This window comes from Lontra canadensis, unplaced genomic scaffold, assembly GCF_010015895.1.
Source record: "Lontra canadensis isolate GAN:19392208 unplaced genomic scaffold, GSC_riverotter_1.0 scaffold3, whole genome shotgun sequence".
NCBI lineage: Eukaryota > Metazoa > Chordata > Mammalia > Carnivora > Mustelidae > Lontra > Lontra canadensis.
This window is the reverse complement of record NW_022630997.1, coordinates 31,728,912-31,755,303: the sequence shown is the minus strand read 5'-3', so window position 1 is coordinate 31,755,303 and position 26,392 is coordinate 31,728,912. Positions and strand designations below refer to the sequence as shown.

Below are 26,392 nucleotides of genomic sequence, written 5' to 3'. Positions count from 1 at the left end.
CTCAGATCACACCGGGGAGCAAGGCCGCCCAGTCCCAGCTCAGCCAGGGTGACCTCGTGGTGGCCATCGATGGAGTCAACACAGACACCATGACCCACCTGGAAGCTCAGAACAAGATCAAGTCTGCTAGCTACAACCTGAGTCTCACGCTGCAGAAGTAGGTGGGAGCTCTCCAGAGCAGGGGCTAGAGGGATGTGGGCATCAAGGGCCCAAGAGAAGGGGTCCGGCAGCAGTCATGTGGGCCCAGCCTGTGCCACAGGATCACACAGGAAAGTAAGGAGGGCCTCTGGACCAGGAGGAGGACAGGGCCGAGCCATCAAACACCTGACACGTCTGTGCCTCACTTTATGGATAAGCCTTGGGGGGTCGGGGAGGTCACAGAGCTGCCAGTCAGTGCGTGGGGAGTTGGGCTGAAAGCCAGGTCTTCCCTGCCTTCTCTTTGCCCCAGATAGCCTCCCAAGGACCTAACAGAGGCCCATGGGAGCAAAGTGTCCAAGGGCCATGACTTCCTCATCCTGGTCAGGCCCAGTGCCTTCCTGGAGTCACCCAGTCCATGGGGAGGACAGTGGACCTGAAGCTGTCACCCAATGACCCGGGTCTCTGATGTTCTCTATCTCCAGCCCTGCCCTGGCAGGACCTCCTGTTTTAGTGGCAATTGTCTTCACTTGGACCCCTTTCTGGTTTCTTCCAGGTCAAAACGCCCCATCCCCATCTCCACAACAGCACCCCCGGTCCAGTCCCCTCTGCCGGTGATCCCCCACCAGAAGGTAGGTGCTGACTCCACTCTCAGCGATGGTTCCTATGGGGTGGCCCCTGGTCTGCCTGCCTGGCCCTTGGTTGGCCCAAACCGGACAGAGTAGTAGGATTAGCCATCTCCTGTCCCAGCTATGGCTGAGCGTGAGGGAGTGGGGGCAGGCCCCCAAGAAGAGGTGTTCCAGCCCCCATGCAGTACCAAGTGTGGGGTGTCTGCCTGGGTGCTGGTCCTAGGACCTCATGGCTAGGCTGCTGGGAAACCAGCCTAGGCCATGGTGTTTTTAGGAGAGGGATCTTCCTCCCAGCTAGGTGGGGACAAGGAGCCTGAGGGTACTGGGAGGGGGTCACTGGGGCATGAAAGCCAGAGACCCTGGTTTGAGCAGCCAGCCCAGGCATGGAGGGAGGGGGCCTGCTGGTCCTCAGAGTTTATCCCTGACATAGGGTCTCTCCCTCCATTTTCCACTGCCCCTCCCGACTGCATGTCCCAACAGCCCCCTCAGAGGTACTGATTGTAGTCAGGCAGCAAGCCCAAGGCAGGCATATCTCATCACCTTGCCTGCCACCCCCTCAGTGCTCCCTTGAAGCAGCTCAACCCTGTGTGCCAAAAGGACTTGACCTGAAGCATGGAAGGCCCACCACACCCCTCCTGCAGGGCCCACTCCCTGCCTCCTGCATGACCTCATTCTGATATGAAGAGGCTGACAGGGGCTTGGGGTGGGTGACAGATGGGGGAAGGGAGCAGAGGGCTGCTTAGGAGAAGCTGCACAGGCAGACTGTGGGAACAAGTTGTCAGCCCCGCAGTGTCCCAGTTTTCCCTCTTGCATTTCTACTTTGCCTGACCACTGCCAGCTCAGGGTGGGGTCCTCTGGCTGGCCATGTGGAGGCATCTCAGTATGGGGTTGGTAGAGCAGGAGGCCAGGCTGTGCCAACTAGGGGCTTCCACTCAGGGCAATGGGAAGCAGAGAAAGGATGGAGGGGGCTCTCCCCAACTCCCTGAGGCCCATGTCCCCTTTCCCGCAGCCCTGCAGATGGGCTGGCTTGGCTTGGCTTTTTGTGTGGGGCTGGCACTTTGGTCAGGAGGATGTGGGCCTCAGGGCCAGGGATGGGCGCCTCCCTCCCTCTCCTCGACAAAACCTTTCTCTTGCAGGTGTCCGTTGTGTCCCCTCCCGAGCTCTGCGTGGTCGCAGCGGGGGGGGGGCAGGCTGCTGGGCGCTCACACTAACACCTGTGTTTCAGGTCCTTGCGGAAGCGCTGGGACCCGTATGGCCTCTAACCGCTCTCTTCTCTCTCCCCTGCATGGCGCTGCTCTGGGCCAGGACCCCGCTCGGGACACGAACGGCAGCCCAGCGGCACTCAGCCCCAACCCTGAGGCGAGGGCGAGTCTGGGCACCCCAGGCACCCCGGAGCTCAGGCACACCTTTAGCTCCTTCTCCCAGACCTCCGTCTTCTCCTCACACACGGAGGCCTCTGAGCCCGGCCCTCCGCGGGGCAGCCCAGGGGCCAAAACCAGCCTGGAGGGAGCCCTGGACTCACTCAGCCCGAAAGCCCTGCAGGGCTCAAGCCAGCCAAGGCAGTATAACAACCCCATTGGCCTGTACTCAGCAGAGACCCTGAGGGAGATGGCTCAGATGTATCAGATGAGCCTCCGAGGGAAGGCCTCAGGTGCTGGACTCCCAGGAGGGTAGGTAACAGGTGCGCCGCTCTCTGCTGGTGGTCTGGGGCCACCGGGGTCCTCAGTGCTCATGGAGGCTCGGCCAGGCAGTCAGAGCAAGGAGCTGGCTTCAGTCGGCCCACGCGGTGGCACAAGCCTGGAGCCATACAAGTAATGACCTGGCCGGTATTTTTGTCAGGAGCCAGACTCCTCATTATTTTCCACAAGCTGGGGTGACGTGTTGGATCCTGCAGAGGGGGAAACTGAGGCTCAGAGGTTTAGTCGAGGTCCAGCTGTCCCGCTGCTAAGTGGCTAAGTGAGGTCTGAATGCAAGAGATACTGACTCCCAAAACGTCCACACCAGCAACACCTTGCCACATCCACCCCCCCCAACAAGATGAAGCCTGCTGCCTCAAGGAACCCTGGGACAAAGGTCCCTGCCCTGGAGGAGCCCTGAGGCAGGAGCAGGGAAGAAATAGAAAGGTAGGAGGGTAAGTTCTCTGGGGGCTGGGAGTGATCTGGGAAGACTGCCTGTAGGTGGGAGCGACTGAGCTGGGTGCAGAAAGATTCAGGAATGGGGTGAGTGTCATGGGCTTGTAGAACTGAGCCTAGATAGAATGAGGCAAGGAAGAACCGAGGACAAAGAGGGTGTGTAGGAGAACGGTAGCCTGCCACCCCCACAACCCGCTGAGCACCAGCTGGTGGGACTCTGTGAGCACAGGAGCTAAGAGAACCTGCAACCAGGGTGCGCATCGTGGAGGGGCTGAGGGGAGGGAGCCCCCAAGCCGAGCACGTGCTAGCTTCTAAGCCCTTCCTGCTTGTATCTTATTCTAACTTCTCAGCTACAATCGGTATAATTATCTTCATGTGCTCTAGAGGTGGAGCAGGCTGAGTCAAGGCCATTATGGCCCAGTGGTTAGGGGTTCATCGCTCCTCCTCTGTACCTGGGTGTGAGACTGTCCATATCTCAGAATTGCTGGCAGGATGGAAAGAGGACACACGTTGCACAGCCCTGAACTCCGTGCCGGCACACTTGCCTTGTGCTACCTGAAGTCACACAGTAGATGCTCCCAGGAGTTAGAATCAGAACCTGGGTCAGTCGGGCCCCGCCCATGCCCTTCCTTTGCCCTTGCCACAGAAGGTACCTGTGCCCCACTAGTTCACTGTTCCCTTGCCGATCCCCAGCTTCCCCATATCCCTCAGCTCTTTCTGGGATCCTGGCTGAAGCTGGCCTTGAGCACTCCACAGCCTGAGCACCTGGACCCCAGCCTCCTCAGACCAAGGCGTTAGAACCATAAACCCTGGGCTTTTTCCAGCAAGGAGCTTCTTCCAAAAAACCTCAAGGAATGACAGAGCAGAAATGGCCTCCTTCCACCTTGGATGGGTTGGTAGCTCTTTCTGGTGCTCTCAGGAACTGGCCCCTGGCAGGGAAATCTGAGAGACAGGGACCTCCATGAAGCCCACCTACAGTGACAGTAATATGTCCCCTTGTGAGCCCTCAGTCTAGACTTGGGGCCAACTCACAGTCCATGTGCTTTATTTAACTTCAGCTCTCAGCAACTTCAGAGGTGAGCATCATTTCCCCCATTTCCTAGCTGGGAAGTAGAAGCTCAGAGTGAGTGATTTGCTCAAGGTCACACACAGCTAATAAGCACAGGGGCACACAGGGCTGGTACCTGGGTCAGCCTGACTCCTCCCTACATGGTGATAGGGACCTCACAACCTGGCTAGAAAAGTCAAGGGCCAGCCCCATCCCAGCTTCTCATGACTCCAGGGGTGCCTTCCCTCTGATGCAGGGCCTTCTCAGAAGCCAACAAGTGTTAACTTATTACTTGACACTCAGAGCAGCAGGGTCCAACAGCTTCTCTAAGGGTAGACAGGCTAGTGGAAGGAGTACATCTCTCCATTCATCCACAGTAAAGGCTATGCTGTGGTCCCCGGGCGATGCTGGAAGCAGGAGCCTCTGACCTGGGCTAGCCCAGGCAGCTTCTGATGGGCTGAGGCTACCAGCTTTGCTATGTGCCTATGTGCTGGAAGGTGACAGGGCTGGTAACTGCTAATCCCCACATCCCATCCATTGCACACGTAAGTCATGACAAGGGCTTTACGCTCAGGATTCTGTTTAGTGTGCACAACCTGTCTGCGCAGTGGCCGCCACCATCTCGATTTTGTGAATGAGGGACTGAGGCTGAGACTGGTGGGGAACTGCCCAGAGTCACAGCGCTAGGAAGATTCAGAGTAAGGATTTAAACTCTGTCCCACCTGGCTCCAAAAGGAAGTTCCTTCTCCTCCTCTCCAGGCAGCTTGCAATGTGAGTCTTCGGCAGCTTGAATCCTCTGGGGAGGACTGGCGAGAACAAACAGGGTGCGAGGTCCGCAGGCCAGAGCATGGCAGCAGTCCCTCTCCATCTGCCGCAAGCTGGCAGGGCAGGGCAGTACCCCTCAGGGCATTCGGTGCATGGGCCTCTGGATGGATCTTGACTGATTCTCCCCAAGACCTGGTGCTGGCTCCTCTCTGAGCTGTCTGCTGCGAGCCACTCAGCCTCCAAGTCTTCAGGTGGGAGCTAGGCATGGAGCAGGAGTCAATGCCAAAGACGGTGCCGGCTGCCGGGTGCTGGGACAGGGAAGAGCAGAGGCCGGCACTCTCCCTCCCCACCCCACTGCCCTCTGTAGGGGACATTGGGCTGGTCAGGGCAAGAGCTGACCCTGCAGCTGTCAGCACTGGCCAGAAATGGAGAAGGGATGGAAGATCTTTCCTAATATAGCTCCACTTGGAGCTATTTGAGCCTAGAGGACAGAGGGAATTTTATCAGCTCCAAGACTGTAAGGCGTGCAGCTAGAGGGCCCCCTAGCTTTGGTCTGGCCAAGGGATGACCAGGGTCAGGCTAGTTGGGGCCCAGGATCTCCCAGCCAGAGCCCCGAGTGGTCCAGTCTGCGACGGGGGCAGGGATGCCACCTGTGCTCTTTTCCCTCAGGTTTCTGACAAGGCCATTGGTGTTGCCCCGGTCTGCCCTGCAAGGGATTTGCATTTAAGGAAACCTAATGCAGGCAATGCCTCCCCCAAAGAGATGATGCTCCAGGAGGCTCGCTCTAGACAAAAGCGAGGGCAGGGTCCCTCTTGGGTCTGAGTTGGGTTGCCTTGGCTAGGCTCTTTCCTGCAATACCCCTTGGACCTTCTCCTGAGCCTCCGCCTTCCTCCATCCTGCTTCACTGACCATCCACAGGGCCTTTAGGGACAGTCACAGGGGACTGCACCCCTGTGCCCCAGAAGTAGTGGTCAGGGCTGCCTGCACCTGCTCTGGGAGGGAGAGTACATCTGGGAGACTGTGGGTAACCCGTCTGCACCCCCCAGCACCACTGCCAATTACACAAGGATAAGTCCAGAATGGCTGACTAGCTAGGAGGCTCCTATAGCCTGGGCTTGGCCCATAGCAGCCGCAGCTGGTCCCGTCTCCCTCTCCATCTTCCTGTCTTGGGGTCTCCAGCCAGGCAGTATGTGGTACCCATGAAGATGGGCTAGAAAACCCTTATTCCTGGCAAAGCTTCAGGGACTGTGGACCTACTGAGAGGGAAGCACCACTGTCAGCACCTTTGACCCAAACTCAGAGGCTGTGACTCTGACTTGGAGCCCTGCCCCTCTCCTCGGGACTCCTCCCCCAGCGCCTGTCAGAGCTGGAGCAGCCTCCATGAGGGCCAATCTGAGTATGGTCCCAGCGCTCAGAGCCCCTGGCAGGACCACACTCTGATAGCCCTGTCTTCTTTGCTCTTTCTCTCCTCCCCAGGTGGTAGCCAACTCTCCAGCCAAGTTAGTATCAAAGGAAAGCATGTGTGTGCGCTCGTGTGCACATCCCAGCATGCGTCCGAGTGTCTGTGGGTCTGGACAGCGTGCGCCTGCGTCGGCACGTGTACGTGCGTGTGCATGTGTGAGTGGGCGTGCATTCGTGTCCCGGAGCGAGCCTGCATGTGAGTGGAGCTGCAAGTATGGAGGAAAGGCACTGGGGAGGGGTGCCAGGGCTCTGTCAGATGTGCCCTTTCCCTTCGCCCTTTCCTGTGGTGGCTGCTTCAGACCAGCAGGCTGGCTCTGGGGGGCGGGGGGGGACCGTGGTGGAGTGTGTGCCGCGCTCCTGCTGGGTTCCACGTGAGCCTGAAGACATTTCTGGGACCGCTCCGAAGGGCTGCGCTTGACCTTCTGGGCCCGGGGAGTGCACTCATCTGTTGGAGGGGAGCGCCCTGATGGGCAGAGACTGGTGGCCGCACAGCCAGCTGGACTTGAGGGGGACTGAGCAGCCCGGGTCCTGCTCCGAGGAAGAAACACGTGCCCTGGATCATCTGGAGGAGCAGAGCCCTGGGCCACGGAGGGCATGGCCAGCAGGATGAGCCCCGTCGTGGAGGAACTTTGCTCAGAACCCCTATGCGTGCCCGGTGGGGCTGCTTTTTGCCTTTCGGTCATTCTGGACCCTGCTTGGGCTGCCGTTGCTTCTCACGTGTGGCCCAGCTCCTGTCCCCGACCCCCAACCCTCTTTGTCTCTGTTTCCTTGCTGGTGAGGTGAGAGAGCTTTCAATGCCTGGCAGCCCCTGCTGACCCTGAGATGTAGCTCAGGTGAGCAGAGGCTTCCCAGGTTCTGGCATTGCCAGAGTGGGCAAGAAACCTGCCACGAAGGGCTCTGGGGAGGGTGCTAGGGTTTTCTCTACCAGACCCCGCTGTCCATAGTTCAGGGGACTTGGGGGACCTATCTGGGATCAGGCCTTGGGAGGTCTCTCCACCACCAGCCCTCACCTTGACCCCCTGTGTAACACCACCTGTTGCCTTTTCTCCTTCCGCCTCCCTTCCTCTTCCTCCTCTGCTCTCCCTGCTGCCCACCCCCAGCGCCGACTACCAGGAACGGTTCAACCCCAGCGCCCTGAAGGACTCTGCCCTGTCCACCCACAAGCCCATTGAGGTGAAGGGGCTGGGCGGCAAGGCCACCATCATCCATGCGCAGTACAACACACCCATCAGCATGTACTCCCAGGACGCCATTATGGACGCCATTGCTGGGCAGGCCCAGGCCCAGGGCAGTGACTTCAGTGGGTAAGCGCCTCCCCTCCTCCGCCATTGCTCATCGGTCATCGCCTCCACCACTGGCTGGGCCTCCTCACCAGTGGAGGCCAACAGCACCAGGCTGCTTGGTGCCATCAGAGACTTTGGGCATCGAGACCAGCTTTCCTCCCTCACCTTGAGCCTCTAGGGCCATGGCTGTTGGAGGGGAACTTTTGCCAGGCCTTCCAGAACACCATATTCTCTCTTCAGAATCAGTCTCAGCTTTAGGAGAAGGGTGGAGAATCGACGAATATGGTGCTTGCTCCAAGTGCTTCTCACAGCTTCTGCATTTTCCCCCCGGGCTCCGCAAGGGGGTCAGTTTAGAAAGAAACATCCGGAATCCTGGGTCACATCTGGATAAACCAGTCTTCTCATAGACTAAGCCATTCTTTGGGGGAAGTTGTTGCTTTCTTTCAATGATGAGAGCAATTCAAATGGATGACCAGGTTTCTTGTTTGGGAAGGGGCCTCTGGACAAATCATCTGAGGTACTGGTTGTAGTCAGCCCACGGCAGAGCCTTGGAAGCACCCAGGACTCAGGGAAGCCCAGTCTCAGGGCAATGAGATTTAAGGCATCCTTGGTTCTTAGAATTTGCCTGTTAGCAATGGTTGAGGAACTCGAGTGTTATATAGGGAAAGAGTTGGCTGGGAATCATTTGTGGGAAAAAAACGCTAATAGTGCAAACAGTAATAGGGACCTCACTCCCTCTTGCTTTCTCTGTCTCTCGTAGTCTCTCTGTATCTCTCTCTCCCTGTATGTGTCTCTCCGTCTCTGTCTCTTTCTATCTGTCTCTATCTTTCAGTCCTTCTCTCTCACACAAACACTTGTATTGTTTTCTACTTGAGAATATCATTGTTAACTTTCAGAATTGACTGGTTATCTCTTTGGGCAACATCTTATCCCCAAGTCAGGACCTTAAGCAACTCAAGGCAAGAAATCTTAAAACAATGGTTGTATTTTTTTTTTTTCCGAAGCTAGGAAAAACATGTTTGTAAGAGAGATAAAAGGGTTAAAAAGTCCCAGATAACTCTGATAGTGTTTGGCCTTTGCAGAACTCAGCCCTGGTGGCCATGACGGTACCTGTAGTTACAAGGGGGAGGCTCCAGGGGACAAAGGATGGAAAGGTGTGCGGACTTCCCCTCTCCTCTTCCGCTCACAGTGCTTCCTTGGGCCACCAGGGGGCAGAGTTTGCTTGCCCTGGAGCCCTGAGTCTCAAACCCACCAGGTTCTGAGCTGTAGCTCTTTGCAGAACTCTGGAGAATGTTATTTCTTTAATCCCACCATTCAAAGCAGAAAATATGACCACGTAAGTTTCAAAACACAACCATTTGCTCATGTGTACCCACAAAAACAAGGCTGCCTGACTAAGCCAAAAAGCTAACAGGGATTTCCTGTTAACATTTGTTTGCCTGTGTGTCCTTGGTGTGCCCTTAAGAGCGGTAAGGTTGCCAGAGGGAAGTTCAGTGGAAAATAATGGAAGAACTGCTCTTCACTAACTTTATATATTCTTTGTCTTTGGAAAAAGACTATTATCATTTGGTTTCACCACTATTTCTTTTTTTTTTTTTTTTAACATGACACACCATTGACCTAACCTAGGCTTCTCAGAGTACCTCTCCCACCTTCCTCCTGTCCCCTGCCCTCCCCTCCCCCCCCCCTCCCTTCCCTGTGTGCCTGGGAAGCAACCTGCTTTCCCTTTCCTTCTAACTTCACCCTGCTGGGCTGATGCTACCGTGGTACCAGGGGGTAGGAGCCGCCCTGTGCCGTAAGGTGCTCCGTTTCTGCTGTTAATGTCCATGATTCCTTCCTCACTGACAGTTTTCTTTTTGTCTCTTTCTCTTCCTCCTTTATCCACCCCACTCCCCTAACTCATTTCTGACCCTAACCCCGCTCCCTTGTGTGTGCGCAACCCCTCTGCCGTCCGCTGATGGACACCCACTCACTGCTGGGCTTTCTTCTGCTTGGCAGGGCATCGCCGCTGGCGTAAGTAGACTCCACACTGTCTGTTCCGCGTCGTGGTCGTCTGTCTGGTTGAGGGATGGTGTGTGGGTTTGGTGGGATACGTCTGAGGACAGCGGTTCTGTCCATGTTCCTCCTCACACCCACCTCACAGCCAAACGACATGCTCAGGAGACTATACAGGCAAGTGCTTTTGGGCTTTGCCTCCAAGAACGCCTCTATGAACATGGAAATCAGAGCAGTGACATCACACTGCCTCCCCTGCACCCAAGGCTGGGAGTGGATCTCTGGGCTATGCTTTGCAGCAGTTCCTGTCTGCTCTGGGACAGCAGAGACCTGAATGTCAGAATCCATGCGGGGCCATTATTCAGGGAAGGGGTGATGAGGGGGCCTCTTGGAGGCCATTCCCTAGGATCCTCATGGATCTGAAGGAGCCAGCACCTGTCAGTATCATCCATGAGAGGCCAAAGATGAGTCAGACTTGAGGGCAGTGGACAGTGGGTAAGTGTCTAGAGGTGACCTTGATGTTGTGGTAACTGTGGCATGTATTTGGTGGCAAGAAGACCATTACTGGGAGTGGCTCCAGAGTCGCCTCAGACCCAGGGTCCCAGGACTATAGGACCTGTTCCATCCTTTCTCTGTACATATTCTCCTGGAGTCCTGGAGTCTCAAAAGGAACAGGAATTCCTTCATCTGACTCCCAGGGGCTGTCGCGGCAACAACACAAATCGCCGGTCTTTGCACAGCACTGTGGAAAGTGGAGCTAGCAATGTGAATCCCAAGGGACTCACCCCTGGGAACTTTTTGAGCCCCTGGAGCTGTGGAAGGAACAGGGGAGTGTCTCAAGGGCACATTCCAGGGAAATGGTAGCAAACACCTTCCATCCACTTTCTGGACCGAACAGCTATGTGTAGGCAGATTCAAGGGCAGGGCCTGGCCTTGGGTCTACATCTTTCCTCTTCCGCAGCGCAATCCACACTTCCTCCTTCCCTTCTAGCAGATCAGGGAGTCCTGCTTCTTCTTTCCTACTGTACCTCTCACTCGAAGGCAGCAGACCTGCTTCTGCTCCTCCCTATGCCAGAAATGGCCTCTTGCATGAGACCCCACTCTCTCCTCTGCTTTCTGGGAAGCTCCAGCCTCCCTGCTGCTGGACCCTGGAGGGATCTGCTGGTCTCCCCCATCTGATCTGAGGTGGACAGTAGCTGGAGCTCCCGGGGGGCAGGGCAGACCCTTCAGGGAAGTAGGGGCAGCTCCATGCAGTCTTGGTCACCTTTTGTCACCTTTCTCCACCTCTGCTCTTAGAACCTACTCTGAGCCAGACACTGAGGACCAATCTTGAGGGACTCCCAGTCTTGGGAAAGTAGGCCAGTGCTTCCTTCCAGCTCCATGCAGAGAGGCTAGAAGATGTGGGCACTGGGGAGGTCCCTCTCCCAGCCATCTGGCCCTTTGGAGGGCAGGTAGAGGTGGCCATAGCAGCAGGCAAGGGGAGACTTCAGAGAGTGAGTGCCTGGGCTAGGCCATGTCTCCAGGTGTGGAGCATCTGGGGTGAGCAAGGCCCCAGTGGGCAGAAGTTGCCTCTCTCAGCCATTTTTGCTGAAGATAATTTGATGGAAAGGACTGTAGGATGGGACCCAGGAAGCTTGGGCTCTGACCCAACAGGGCCCCTACATGCTGTCACCTGGAGCTAGCCTCTCTGGACCTCAGTTTCAGTATCTATAAGAAGAGAGGCCTGGGCCACACTGGTCCATAGGCTGGGGAGTCAGGCCGTCACTGCTGTGACCTTGACTCAAGTCCACCCTAATTCCTTAGAGTGTGGGTTGGACAGTCAGGATCCTCCAGCTCTCACTAGCCAGGGTAAGAGGGCACCTGTAAGATGCCCTGCAGTCTGATTCAGGTTGGGAGGTCCTGGACCCAAGAGATTCTGGGGTCCCTTCTGGCTCTGACCTGGGATTCATTCAGCTAAGTAAGTTTTGAGCACCTGCCATGTGCCTAAGGGAGTCTAAGGGAAGGTCACCAGTTCCTCCTCCGAGGGCCGTGCTGCTCTGGAGCAGAGGACTGGTGACCTTCCCTGCAGCTTTTCTCCTAGCCCCCCCAGGCCAGAACGCCCCTCCCCATCTGCAGGCAATGCCAGCCCATCAGACTTGTTGCCTTGTTTCTCATGCCACCTCCCCACCACGCCTGCCCGTGTTTGCTGAACGGGAGGCCCCCACTCTTATTCTGGGTCAGGCCTGGCACTGGTGGCTCCCTGTTTGGATCCAACAGTATATGGGGGACAAAGGACTGACCCTGAAGAAGCCTCTGAGTCCCCCAGAAGGCCCGTTGTCACCCAGCCCCAAACTCAGGAATTGTTCAGAGAGGTTGAAATTACTTCAAGAGACCTATTCTGTTTCTTCTTCCCTTAAAAGAGATCCAGCCCTCCCCCCTGGGGTAGGGGGCAGCCGCTATGGGAGTGGGTTTTCAGGTCTGTGTGTGGAGTCAGCCCAGGGTGGGGTGTGGGCGTGGCCGGAGGGATCCAAGAGGAATTGCTGTAGCCTCTCTGAGCACTGAGGACCCAGGCCAAGCCCTTGTCGCAGGCTTTCGGATGGCAGTGGGTAGAGGGCACAGCGGGTTGAGAAAAGCAGGGATCACCAACTGGTGTGTAGGGTGTAAGGGTGCGAGTGGATGAGCTGCGGGGGGAGTGCAGGAGGACAGGAGCAGGCCGCCAGCCTTGCCCTCACTCACGCTTCTCTCTGACCTGCAGGAGCCTTCCTATTAAAGACCTTGCCGTGGACAGCGCCTCCCCCGTGTACCAGGCTGTGATTAAGAACCAGAACAAGCCGGAAGACGAGGCTGAGGAGTGGGCCCGACGCTCCTCCAACCTGCAGTCTCGCTCTTTCCGCATCTTGGCCCAGATGACTGGGACAGAATACAGTAAGTGGGGGTGGGGGAGGGGGCGCTGGCAGGGGAGATGCAGAGGGGCCCACGGCAGCCAGGCTGTCAAACCCCTGCCCTTGAAGATGAGCTGGTCTTGTCAGATAACTAGTGGCCTGCTGACCGCTCTGGGCCCCTTGGGGCAGGCTGCTGAATGACATGGGTCCTCTGCCCAGGTCTCTAACTGCAGTGGGGGCAGCCACATGCCATGTGACGACCCAGAGCTGGGATAAGAGGACCTCAAAAGCCACACTTTCGACTACTTCCTCCCAATGGCACCATTTCCTCTGGTCTCCCCCTGCCCTCTGCCCAGCACACAGTCTCCCCCTGCCAAGGTTTCCAGGCTGGGGGCAATCACTGTTCAGTCTTTGGTGGGGACTCCTATGTTTCCTGTGATTCCTCCTAATGCAACACTTTTCTACCCACAGTGCAAGACCCTGATGAAGAAGCTTTACGACGGTCAAGGTAAGTGCCCGGACTCAGGTTCTGTGGCCTTGTCCCTCCTAACTCAACCCCTCCCCAGGCAGCTCCCAGGTCATATGACTCATGGAAGGAACCTCTCAAGTTTATGTATTTGGAAGCTCCTGGCCCCTGCAGGGCTCCAGCAGACGCTGGCTTGGGGCCTTCGTCCCAGGTCACTGAGCTGGGAGCCTGGAGCGGAGTCTCAATCCCCTGGGCCCAGGCTGCAGGAATAAGGATTCTGGGCTCTCCTGGCTCTGTCCCTGGGCAGGGGGCAGGGCTGCTTTGGCCTTTGCTGGGCTGTTGAGAATGAGGGCATCTCTCCCTGTGAGGGCACCGGGCTAGCGGCCTTGCCTGTGTGCTCAGCTCAGGGCCCGTCCCCTGTGAGTCTGGAGGCTGGGCACAGGGAAGCAGGCATGTGGAGGGCTGTGCTGGGCACGGGTACCTCACCTTAGGATTCACCTGTCCATACCTACACTGAGGTATTAGTTCCATTGATTGCTCAAAGCACAGTGGCTGCTGCTAGGCTGAGTGTCTCGGGGTATGTTCCCCTGATGGTGGCAGGCCTGGGGCCATAGCCACTAACCTACCACCTGCATCCAGGTGCTCACAGGCCCGGGTATGAGGGGGGCACACTGCCCTGAAACCCACTGGAACCTGCTAGGATCTTCCGTGGTGAGGCCTGGGCCCCGTATGATTGTGTTTGTACTTCCGGTGGCAAATGTGCGTGCTCTTCCTGGGAGAGTCTGCCTCGGGGTGCGTTCTGTGGTGGCCTCCCTGTAAGGCGCTGGGGCTCAGAGGGGTTCTGGTACGTGGGTCCAGGATTTCTGTACTTGGCTAACTGGCATGTAGTGATCCCAGGATTGCATGGACAGTGGGGCTCTGGGGTCAGCTCTGAGTTGACGGGGCTTTTATTTTCCAACCTCTATTTATGCCAGTCCAAACTGCTCCCACTTTTTGGCTAGGGCATCCAAGGGAAAGCGTGGTCCTCCCAGGCCTGCTTAAGATGGCCTGTAGTTCCAGTCACCCTTGTTAACCCTTTAGTGCCCACACGGTGTCTACATAAAGCCCCAATGGGAAGAAATGAGATTTCGCTCAATAGAGAGTACCTAGCTACTTGAAGTGTGACCGAGCTGTCAACCGTCCCCACTCCCAGGCTCCATGGCACTCTGTTGTTTTTTTCCACCTCCTCTTTGAAGCCACCCATATGGATGCTTTGATGAGGAGTGTAGTTCCCCAACAGAAGGGCTTACTGCCCACCAACAGCACCCCCCCCCAACCCTCAGCAAATAGCCTTCCGTCAGGGAGCCTGCAGTGTGTTTTCTCTCCCTCGTGTGAGATAGAGCCCTGCCCTTGGAGTGAGTACTTCTGAGGACGTTTCGTTCTCCTGGCCGGGCACTCTGAGCTTGCACCTCATTAACCAGACACAGTCTAGAAGGCAGAACCTCCGTCTCTCATATTTCCCCGGGAATATGCAGGCTCTGCAAAGTTCTTGAGTGAGGACACCAAAGCTCGAAAGAAGGGGTGTGTCCGGGCCTCATTGGTCATTCCCTCCTTTCAGAAGCATCTTCCGGGGCCTGTTCTGCCTAGGCCTGGAGATATGTGGGCAGATCAGTCCTTCCCCCTGGGGCCTAATCCCACAGGAGCCTGGCTCAGCCCCCAGAAGAAGGCTGCTGCATGTCTTAGAGCCTCTTTCCAGCTATTGCAGGGTTTTCTGTAGGGAAATCTGGAAAGAGAGCCCAAATAGAGGCTCCATCCTGCTTCCCCCTCAGGTCTGGGCACACACACACACACACACACACACCCCAGAGAAAAAATAGCTTCCCCCACAGAGACCCATTGGGGTCTCTGGCTGGGCTGTGAAGCCTCAGGAACAGCCACTAAACCTTCTACCCAGGACTGGAGGGGCAGAAGCCTCCTGCTCCACTCCCTTTTCCTGACTTTAATCTCTGGGAAGTGGTCCTCAGAGCCTTCCACAAAATGTGCATTCTCTCCATGGTCGGTGGAGGTGGGTGTGCGATCTCATCTCACTGAATCATAAGCAACCAGAGGCCCCAGGAGTAAGGCTCGTGCTGGGTGCAGTGCTCCCATCCTGTTTGTGATTAAGGTCTGCCACCACTTCCAAGTAGCGGACTCCAGCCGAGCCTGAGTTTGCCGACCCTGGGGCCTGGGCAACAGCCTGTACAGGCTTGTACATGTGCAGAGGGGCTTTCTTCTTCTTACTGCTGGGGGGGACGTGGGGGCGGCAGGTACAGGCAGGAAGGAATGCTGTGAGCGGAGGCTCTGTATCAGGTGCGGTGGCCCTGCTGGCCTCAATAGCAGGGGGCAGTCTGCCTGTCACAGGACCCGGCATCCTCTCCCCTCACAGAGTGTCTCTGCTCCACTTCCCAGGCCTTCCCTGCTCCCCACCCCAACCCTGCAATAGTCCTATAGTAGTGCATAGCTCTGCCCTCCTCCTCTGCTCTCCTCTCCTCAGGGTCCTGGCTCTTGACACTGAAGGTGTCCCCCGCAGCTGGTAGCAGCAGGTGGCTTCCATCACAGGTTCCCGAGCCCACCTGCTGGCCAGCCCAAGGCAGAGCCTAATCTCCAGGGACCCTCTCCTTCCAGGCAAGGCAGGGTGGGCCCCTAAATAACCCAGGCATCTGCTGTGGACTTGGCCCCCTCCTAGGAACAACCCCAGCACCTTAGCAAACTCTCCAGGCAGACTGAAATAGCAGCTCTTGCCAGCTCCTATGGGGGTGCAGGGAGTACTGGTGCTCCTGGCCTCCGTCTGAAGTAGCAGAGCACAAACCGGGCCTCCCTCCAAGAGCTGAGCCTCTAATCTCAGCGAGGTCACCACAACTTCTGTCGGACTTGGGGCAAGCACTCCGGGGGGTCTGATGGCTCAGGTCAGGTCCACGTGGGGCTGCACTGATGAGGGTGGACATGGAGGCGAGCCTAGTTTGTCCGAGGCAGGGTTCGAATCTACGAGGCATCAGGTTCCCACTGCTTGGGCGTGACCATCCCAGAGGACCCCAGTGTGTAACCCAGACATCCTCTGCCCCCCACCTTGTAGCTCAACCGTCTCATAAGTGCGATTTCTGCCTTTACACAATGCTCACCTGTGTGAAGAACTCAGCCCCTCTCTTAGACCCCAAGGGTTAAGGAAGAAAGTTGATTTGAGTGACAAGTTCACAGAGGAGTCGGAGGGGAGGGGGGCCTTTGCACCCTCCTCCACAAACAGCATAAAAACTCTTCTAAGTCCCTACTCCACGGTGCCCGCCCACCCAAGGTTCTTTTTCCTTTCCTTCCCATACTTCCAGCGGAGCTCAGGCACCCACCAGTTCCTCCCTCCTCCCCACTGTGGCCTCCCTGGGCAAGCACCCCAGGGTCCTCTTCCCTCCCTCCCTGTGCACAGTCAGCTCTGTCCCAGCTCCTGTGGCTGACTCCCCTGGGGCCAGCCCAGCTCAGAGCCCTCCCCCAAAGGGAAACTTCACACAGATAGCAAAAGTCATCTGCACTTTGTGGATTTTTTATTCTTGGTGGTCTGCCAGCCTAGCAAGTCTGAAAACCACACTGGAGAAACCAGCACCCTCCCTGGGTATCCCTGAGAAACCCCCATGGGTGTCCTAGGACTTCTCATCCTTTCTCTCCTTCCGGCTCTCCCCTCTCTCTGCCCCCTCTCTTCTTTCCTCTCCTGGATCCTCTCTTGGGCAGGCTGTGAATTTACCAACAACTGCAAGCAGAGCAGGCTTGCTAGAGTCACCGACTCTCGGGGACTATCTCCGAGCCTGTCACTGAGCACTGATGACAATGGCCGTGAACCTGGCCGGACAGACTGGCCATGTCTCTGTCCTAGGTGGTCTCTATGGGATGGTCGATTGTTGCCACACATCCTGCTGCCAGCAGGGCCCCTGCTTCTGCTGCCTTCCTTCTTTCTCCCCAACCTCGGAGAGGTCCTAGTTAGCTCACAGCTCTGCTGCTGACTTTCCACGTGGTTTTAGGCCATTCACGTGATGTCTCTGGGCCTTCGCTTCCTGTTGGTATCAGGAAAGTTTGGTCTGGAATAGTGGTTTTCCAGTACATTGGCAGTCGAACAGAATCTTCCGCAGAGACACAGCATGCAGGACTCCACGTGTAGAGGGGGAGTCTGTAATGCAGACGTGGGTGGTAAAAAATGTATATGTGGGGATGCGGGATGGCTAGAGAAATGTAAGACCAGCACTGCCCCATCTCTGATTTTCAGAGACCTAACACGGATCTTCCTGACCTTTGTACGCTGGCAATTCATTTATTAAACTACTTATTTTGAGATCATTGCAGATTGGCATGCAGTTGTAAGAAATAATATGGAGAGGTCCTCTACACCCTTTATCCTCCATGGTAACACCTTGCAAAACTACAGTACAAAATCACAACAAGCCTGTGGGCACTGGGATAGCCAAACACAGAGTATTTCCATCACCCCAAGGCTTCTCCCCCTGTTGCCCGTGTATCACTACACCCACCTCCCTACCGCGCACACCGTCTCCCTGACCTGTGGCAACCACCGATCTGTTAACTGTTCTCCACTTCTTTAGTTTTATCATTTCAAATCTGTTGTGTATATGGAATCATACAGTCCGTGACCTTGTGGGATTGGCTTTTCTCTGTCAGCCTGATTCCCTGGGGATTTAGCCAAGCTAGAGAGTGTACCAATGATTCGTTCATCTCTCTTTATTACTGAATAGTATTCCATGGTCTGGATGTAGCAATTAATTTTTAAAAGGAGTTTTAAACACGGTCCAGGTTAAAAATACCATGTTTGTGGCTGGATGTGGGCCTCTGGGCCACCAATGTGCACCTCTGGTCTGAAGGCCATTAGCGGTCCCTCCAGCCTGGAAGGTCTAGGGTTCTGGCATCTGTGGCACTTGCATTTCCCCAGGCACACCCTCTCCTCTGTGTTTGCGTTTCTGGCTGCGCCTTGCCTATTTTGTGCGGCGCCCTTGGATGAGCAGGCTGTGGGGGGACCTGCGGAGGCTCCGTGGGTGGGAAGTTGTGGGAAGTCCTGGTCCTCTGTAGGTGTGCCCGTGGTTTCATGAGGACGTGCTGCACGTGTGTACCTGGCTGTGTTCAGGCCTAGGTGGGTGCGGGCAGTTGGTGGTACATGAAGGCTTCTGTCTGGGAACAGAGAAGGCTTGGTAGAGGCCAGGGAAGCATAGGGAGGTGACAGGTCTGCTCACCAAATCTCATCATGGGAACAGGCATTCCTCTTTCTTGATGCCCAGCCTGGGGACAGAGACCATGCTAGGCCCCCCTGCCTATGTGGTTCAGTCCCGAGAGCCAAAGCAGCCCTGCCCAGCCCTCACCACATGGGCCAGGGAGAACCCAGAGGCCCACCCCCTTGCCCAGCCGGCCCTTAGGCCCACTAGCCAGGTCCTTTCTCTGTGGCTTCCTTCTTATTCCTCTCAGGGACTCTAGTCCCTCAATCCTGGTCCTTAGGACTCTAGTCTTGTCCCAAACCTGGAAAGTACTCCATGGGTGGCCAAGCCTCTCCAAACCAAACTCCCTCCTCCCATGCCCCCTGCCCAAGCTGTCAGACAGAGGAATGGGACACATCCCCTAACCCCTTTCTTTCTTCCTCTCTTCTCTCTGTCTCTGTCTCTGTCTCTCTCTCTCTCTCTGTGCCACAGGGAAAGGTTTGAAACGGAACGTAACAGTCCACGTTTTGCCAAATTGCGCAACTGGCATCATGGCCTTTCGGCCCAAATCCTTAATGTTAAAAGCTAAAAGGCTATCTGGAATACCCCCACTCCTCTCAGGCTGGACTCCCCCAACCCCCCACACAGTTCTGGCATGTGAGCCCCACGGTGATGCTTGAGAATGTACCACTGTGCTGGGGGGCACCTTTGATAGAAACCTTCAGCAGTTCTGTTCTCTGCCCGCCCCAGAGCTGACAGCCGAGGCCAGCGCCACACAGCTCCATGCCCACTCCTGTCCCCACCCAATGCCACCCTCACCACCCCCCACCCCCACGGCCCATGCCTCTTCTCCCCTGCCCAGGGCCTCAGCCATAGATCAGATAGGACATGGCAAGGTTGGCTGGCATAGTACCACAGACCCAAGGGAAACAGAACGTGCCCCTGGGCCATTTCCCACCCCCCTCAGCTACTAAGAGAGGCAGTCTGGCCTAGTGCCGTCGTGGAATAAGCTGCCTCTAGGTCAGGGTCCCAGGAAGAGGCCAACCCGCCCTGACCCCCCCACCCCCCGCCCACCCTGGCCCCACTTGCTCTCTCCCTGCCCTTTGGAACCCGGGCAGCCCAGAACTAGGCTCTCTGTGGAGATAGTGGAAGCCCCAGGGTAGACAAGGTAGAGGCCCCTCCAGGCTGTGGTGAGATTGGGGTGTGTGCTCTCCTCTCTGTGCTGTGTGCAATGGCTCCCTAGTACTCTCTTCTGTACATATATGCATGCTTGTTCTGAAATAAAGAGGATTTAAAATGAACCAAACCAGCCCCAGTCATGCTGTGCCTGTGTGCGTACCACTCAAGAGGGGCGTTCTGAGATGGGGAGAGGACAGGCACCCCTGAAAAGGGGCTCAGCCATTCCCGCTGGGGCTGGAACCCAGTGCAGCTCTGCCTGCTGCTGACTTCCTGACTCGGGGGCTCCCCTGGGCTGGTGGAGCTCAGGGGACGGTGAATGGTGGCTGGGAGTCTGTGCTGCGGGCCCACAGGGCAGCTATAGCCTCCCACAGGGCAGTGGGGATGGGGAGGGGGGTAAGGTTCTGGAATGTCTCCTACCTCCCCTCCCATACCCAGCCACACCAGCAGGCCTACGGATCAGAAATCATCCCCATCCCCGGGTTGCTGCCAGCGCCTGGCCCAGGAAGATGCTGTCATGCTCAGTCCTGGTTCAGGAAGCGAGGAAAGGGCTTACCTGGACTGAAGAGCCACTCACCGGGGATCTGCTAGGGGACCTCAGTGGGCTGAGGCCATGACTGAGAGGAGAGGAGGGGGGATCCTTGGGCTTGCTGAAGCCTTGCTCAGGCGGCAGGCAGGTGTGGAAGACCAACAGCTTGATCTTGCGTCTAGCCCCAGCCACCGGCAGCCTTGTCCCAGTCCTGAGCATTTAGGAAGGTCCAGGCTGGCTAGCTCATGTCTTCCCTACACACCTGCCTACCCATCAGCCTGCCCCTTGATTGAGGGAACCATAGGGAACCAAAAACAAAGGCAGATGTGAAGGTCCATTTCCCAGGGCTCCCCAACTGTCCCTCCCTATGGCTGGACTGGCCAGAGAAGGCTCTCCCACTCCCACTGCTTTCTTTCTGCCTCTAGGGACTTGGCAATCCCACCTGGAAGGGATGGCCAAGGGGGAGAGGTCTATGCTGCCCACCGCACTGAGATGCTCCCTGAAGCACCCTACCAGCCTACTCCACCTTGGATTCCCAAACCCTTCCTGACTCTAGCAGTCCGAGTCCAGGGCCAAGGCCAGGACCAGGCAGGGCAGGTGGCTGGGGGATCAACAGGGAAGGGGAGGTGTGGGCTTCTGCTTGCATCAAGGCACCCTGATGCGCCCCATATTTAGCTGACTTTTATTGACATCCGAGGCCCAAGGGTAGGTTGTGGGGCCATACGCTGTCAGACAGAGAGAAGTCCCAGGCAGTGGGTGTCTGAGGCTGGCAGAGGACCACTAGTCAGAGCTGGTGACCTTGCAGCCCCTGTCTTCAGCCTCTGCCTGCTGGATCCCTCTTGAAGCCCTGGAAGGCCCTCATTTGCTTTCTAGTCTTCCCAGTGTCCTCCCAATAACCCCCGAACCCTGTACGAGCGAGCTGGCAGCCCTAGGCCAGGGGACTGTATAAAGCCCTCTGGGGAATGCTGAGAAGAGATTTCCTCATCCAGCATTCACTGTCTGTGGGCTTTAGTCAAGGCACCAAGTCTACCAAGTGTGGGTGCCAAAGGAATCAGAAAGGACCACAGTGGATGGTGGCTGACCATGATGCAAGGTTGGTCATGTGAGAGCCAGAGGCAGGGAGCACCCCTCCAAGCGGAGGTCTGAGAAAGCTTTCTGGAAGAAGGTGTCTGCGTGTTTGATCTTCATGACTAGGTAGGACTGGGGCAAGTGCAGTTAGGGAAGGCTGGACAGGTGTTCTTAGTAGAGGGAACAGAGGTGCTGAGGAGAAGAAGTGTGTCCTAGAATCCCGAGTTAATCAGTTTGGCTGGAATGGATATTATGGGTAGTGGTCCAGAGCTGGGATGCCAGGCTAGGGTGCTCTGTGTTCTGAAGGCCATGTAGGACTAGCAAAGTTTGCAGGGCTTCATTCACGCTATAGCCTATGGAGATTGCCAGACACTGTTCTTGGGGGCTGTTATTAGCCTAGACTATAATGACCCCGGGGCCCTTGGAGTTGTGTGTTGCAGCAGCCCAGCTGCAAAGGGATGTGGGCAGGGCTGCCCTGAGCCGTAGCTATCAGGCTGCAAGATGGAATGCCAACTCGGTCGGTGGCAGCGTGAATAATTTCAAGACCAACCCCCTGACTGGTATTCTGCTATCATGCAATCAACCAAGATGTTCATTTCCCATTCTCTTAACTAAGACAAACAGCGTCCTCACCTGAATACTGTCAATCCCCGCCCCCTACCGCACGATCAATCATAACACCTCCATCATCACCCACAGTTCCAACCTGAGCCCAATGACCACAAAACCCAAGACCTAGCACCATCACCAATACCATCTGCATCCTTCCCATACATGTCGTCGTCATCAATAAGAACATCAACCAAGCCCCGCCATTCCCCCCATCAAGGGCCATCACCACTGAGCGGGGCACAGGGCTGGCACGCTCCCCTTGCTGCCAACCAGGTTGAGGGAAGAGATGGGCTGAAAGGGGGACTATCCAGGCTGTAAGTTTACTCTGGCCATGCCCTCCCCACACAGCTGTGATCATTTGAGTGTAAGAGGCTTGGTGGTCTAGTCTGGTTTTTGCTTTGATATTTAAAGTGGATTATGACCAAGTCAAGAGGTGACTGTTGAATTCCAGACCAGGCTGGGGTGATATCATGGGTACTATCTTCAGGACTGTAGCCAGGGCCTAATAAGTCCCCTACAGTGCTTGCTCTCTCATACCTTCTCCTTGGGGTTTCTGGGGGCCTGTGGAACTTCAGGCCAGAGTTGACCCGAACAAGAACTCAAAATCCTACAGGACACCCTCAGCGCCACCCCTACTTCTTCTAGGCCCTGGCTGCTTGGTGTCTGCCAACAGTGGGCCTAAACACGATGCTAGGTCACGAATTTTCCTAGGGCCCCCATCCAGCTCCACCTTCGCCCCCCAGAATTCAGGTTTGTTTGGAGATATGCCTGGGGAGAGCCACCAGGTAAGCTGGTCTGACAGAGAACTGGAGCAAAAGGGATAGGCAGAGCCAACTTCCTGTTTGTCCTACAGAATACGGTCTCTAACCCAGACATCTTCATCACTCTTGTCCTGAGTGGTGTCCTCAGTTCTCAGAAGCCTACCAGAAGCATGCAACAGGATCAGGGAGAACAAATAAAGGGGACCAGGTGTCCTCTGTCAGCCTGAGTCATCCCAGCCTGCACCTGCTCACACCATGAGGAGGGTCTGAGTGGCCAGCGCCATGCTATGACTCAGCCCTTTTCTGAGGCAGATGCTTCACAGGCATGGCTTCTAGAAACCAGTTTCTTTAGTGGAGGGTGGGTGAGTGCCTCAAGGCATTGATACAGCAGGCCTGAGAGCGGGGCTGCCTGAGGCTTTCTGTCAGAACCATTAAGCTGGGAAAGGGCTGGACAGGACATGGCCCCTGCCTTTGTCCACCCTGAATGCTTTCCACATGGTCATGGAAGAATGGTGCCTCCTCCCACAGGAAAGTCAAGCTACAACCTTGCCAAGTCCCTGGTTCTCTTCTTCCCCAACCCTCTCTCGCTATTTCATGCCTTTCGCTACCGTGCACCTCGCTGGATGGAGGAGATCACTTCAGCAATGCTTTGGTGAACAGCGCATGGCCCAGTTGCGTTGCTACCTGGGAGAGACCTCCCCAGCACAGCGCTACTCAAAGTGTGGTCCGCGGACCAGCAGCAGCAGCACTCCCCCCGGGAGCCTGTTAGAAATGTAGACTCTCAGCCCCCAGACCCACTGAACTAGAAGCTGCATTCTACCAAGATTCCCAGGCGATTCATCTTCCTATGAACGACTGAGAAGCTGTGTAGTGATTAGGGTTCATACCCTTCACTGCCCCCTTGGCGGCTGCATGGCGTTCAGCAGAGATTCAATCTCTCTGGACCTCAGGGGCTTCGTCTGTAAAACGAGGATCATGATACCAATCACTCAGGGAGGTTGAGAGGATCCAATGGACTGAGGTTTGTACAGTAGTTCAGCCCAAGACCCAGCATATGATCTCCCAGCATATACTCACAGAGGGAAGATTAGTCGTCTGTTCAAATACGAAGAGTGTGTTTTGTCACGGAAAGATTCTACTTGGCTAATCACGAGAAGTTTCTCTATTTCTCCATGAGGGCCCACTTGAGGTCCTGGGTAAGGCTTCCTTCAAATCCAAGGGCACGTCACTCAGATCCTGCTGTCTCTGCCAGGAGGCGCTGGGAGGCTGGGTGACTGAATTCTCCCGGCCTCCACTCCCTAAGCTATTGAACGGAGCCGATCATCAGAGGACTGGAGTGAGAAATTAAAGACATGTGCCTGGCAGGTGGTACGAGTTCAGCGAATGAATTGCAGAACACGGGGGAGGTCATTTCCATGGGCAGGAGCTGCATATCTTGCTGCCGTTGTTTTGAGTGCAAATCTTCATCCAAAGACCCCAAGGAGCAAAAAATGTGCATGTCTTTGCTTTCCTATAATTTGATTTTTATTCTCTGCCCTGCTTCACAGAGATGGCAGAAATCAAATCCCATCACCCCAGGCTCTGATGCTTTTCTTTTGTCTGGATGGGCTGGGGGAAAAGGCGCTTACAGAGTGGGGTGGGGCATGTGGGTACTTGGTCCTTGGTGCTGGTCTGCCCGGGCTGACATCTGCTGGGATATTCCCAGCCCACGTGGTCTCGTGCTGGTGACACCGCAGAGCAGCCACTCTCTCGTTCCCAGTTATAAGGCCTCTCAGCTGTGCGGGCACTCAGGACCATGTCCATGACTCTCGGGGGTGTGGGGGAAACCCTCTATGGGCGCTAGGTCACATGCTGGCCTGGGGATCTTTGGGCTGTCTTGGGTCTGCCAGCCTCTTCACCATGGGGTCCTGCTATGTCCCCAGGGTTTATCCAGAACAGGAACATGGCTCCCTCTCTCCTTGAATCCCCTTTGCCACATTGTCCCCTTTCTTGTTCTGATGCCCTGGACTTGCCTGACATGGTAGCTTTCGTCCATCTTCCAAATGCATTCGGGGGCCTGAGTCATCTGCGGCCTGATGTCCAGGCTCTCACAACTCCACAGTCGAAGCCCTGGGCCTGCACACGTCTTACCTCTGCTTTGTGCCTTGTCCCATCCCTTCTCAGGCACAATGCATGCCTCTGACTAAATGGGGAAGGGCAAAATGGGAAGGAAAACAGGATGGGTGAAGAAATTTGGTTGGTAATTCAATCTACTTTCCCACAACACTGTGTTTTTGTTGTATATACGGAGAAAGACAAGATAGGAAGTACACAGAAATTGGGAGCAAGGGGTGTGTGGAAACTAGCCAGACTTGAGAATATTTTTGATGTGACTGTGGACCTTCAAGTACTCTGAGCCCTTCCCTCTTGGGTCCTGGGAGGCTCCTTCCCTGAGCCTGGAAACACGCCTTCTGGTAGATTCTACCCTGTTTGCAGTATGGATGGTGCCTTCCGCCCAGCCTGCCTCTGCTGCAAGCACCATCCCCATACAGCAGGACCCCCCTGACCTGTTGTCTTTCTCGGTCCTGCCTCACCAGCATGCCTATTGCGCATGCTCCAGTGTATACGGGATGCCCTTGACCTGTTGTCTTTCTTGGTCCCACCTCGTCAGCACCCCTATTGCGCATGCTCCAGTGTGTACCAGCCAGGCCGCCACCCCGCTGCTGCCCGCTTCCGCCCAGCCGCCTGCTGCTGCCCCTCCCGGGGCCGCCTCGCCACCCCTGAGTGCAGCCACTGCCCATGCTGCCACCGCCTCTGCCACAGCCCTTGCCTCAAGCCCTGCGGACAGTCCAAGGTAACTGGCCCCCCAGGTGCCGGCCGTGACCTCACGCGAGGGAGTCAGGAAAGGCTCAACCTGGGTCTACCTGTTGACAACTGTGTCCAGCCCTTGGAAAGGCTCGTCCAAGGTGGTTAGGACTCTGGGTCCTTGGGAAGCCAAACCTAGCACTGACTGGTGCTGAGCGTGAAGGGCAGACCCTGGGTCCCTGCAGGAGAGCACACTATGTGGGTCAGGACAGAGACAGGGACATGCTGCCTTGACCGCCAGCATGTGTTCTGAGACAGCGATAAAGTCTCTCTCTCTCTCTCTCTCTCTCTCTCTCACACACACACACACACACGCAGGTAACAGAGGCCTGGAACTGGGATAAGGGGGAGAATGGAAATTGTCCCTGTGGTCTGGGGAAGTCAAGGAAGGCTCTCTGGAGCAGAGGTAGTGTTGACCTGGGCATGTCAGGTCTGGGCAAATATTTAGCAACTAACATGCCCTCTTTCTTTACCTCTTGATAGAAAGCATGCTAACTCCAGAGGCAGCCCATGTCATGGGACTTAAGTCTCTGCTCCACCACTGCAGAAAGTGACTTCATTTCTCTGAAGCTTATTTCCTCACCTGCTAAGATACTTAATACAATGTCTTTTTTGAGGGTTGGGACAGAGAAAAGAGTGCATAAATCACCTAGCACATAAAATGCTCTCAAGTATTTCAATCTGACCTCCTGGATACCTGACAAAGGTTGGGGTGAGGATGGGGCAATGGGAGTTGCAGTTTGTAAAGGGTAAAGGGGGTTGCGGGGAGGTGGAGGGGGTAGGCCAGATGAGTCATTCTAGCATGGTCAGGCTGTGTAACGGCTGGACAGGCCCAACTCTTCCTGGGGCGGAGGAAGCTGTCAAGTAGGTGTCTGGGGTCAGAGCCAGCTTTCCCAGCTTTCCATGTTCCCCTCCCAGGGTTTTGCTGGAAAGGTCATGCCTCTCTGGGTTAGGATTCATAGGTCCCTGGCTTGAGGCAGGATGAAGGGTGGGCGGAGTGGCTTGCAGACCTGTGTGCTGCCCCCCTGTCCCAGGCTTCACAAGGACCTAGGTGGTGCCAGGCCCAGCCTTTGCTCAGCCCAGCTCAAGTCTCAAGGGTGAGCCCACTCTGGGCCTCCAGGGTTTGTTTTATTCCAGCTTCCTGGGGTCACTTAGCAAGTTGCTTCCCCTCTGCACACAGAATCTCTTCAGGTAAGGACACAAAGACACTTTGAAGAGGGTAAGAAATGTCTCCGTTGTTAAGTGGGGAGATGCCTCCCTGGCTGGATGGAGGAGCTCCAGACGCTGGGGCCCTGGTTAAGTGTGAGCTCCAGCACTGTGCTTCGGGCCTCCGTGTCATCTGTGTCCTGGGGCCCTCAGGGCTCCCTCCACAGGACAAACCCTTCCTTCCTTTGCCTTGCAAAGGGAGATGAGGCCTAGGTAGAGGTCAGAG

General features: G+C 56.1%; 1 protein-coding gene across 9 annotated transcripts in view; it reads left to right on the top strand.

Annotated features, from left to right (window-relative positions):
* LDB3 (LIM domain binding 3) overlaps nt 1-26,392 on the top strand; it is a 59,439-nt gene that overhangs the window by 10,777 nt on the left and 22,270 nt on the right. For 2 of the 9 annotated variants that reach the window (XM_032838327.1, XM_032838317.1), the window contains exons 3-8: nt 6-157; nt 692-767; nt 2,070-2,434; nt 12,183-12,352; nt 12,781-12,817; nt 24,767-24,949. In XM_032838327.1, the coding sequence (XP_032694218.1) occupies nt 6-157; nt 692-767; nt 2,070-2,434; nt 12,183-12,352; nt 12,781-12,817; nt 24,767-24,949 (983 nt within the window). Of the gene's footprint in view, nt 1-5; nt 158-691; nt 768-2,069; nt 2,435-6,185; nt 6,209-7,270; nt 7,475-9,451; nt 9,467-12,182; nt 12,353-12,780; nt 12,818-18,462; nt 18,574-24,766; nt 24,950-26,392 lie in introns of those variants that run through there. The other 7 variants (XM_032838336.1, XM_032838344.1, XM_032838360.1 and 4 more) reach the window with 7 other exon arrangements.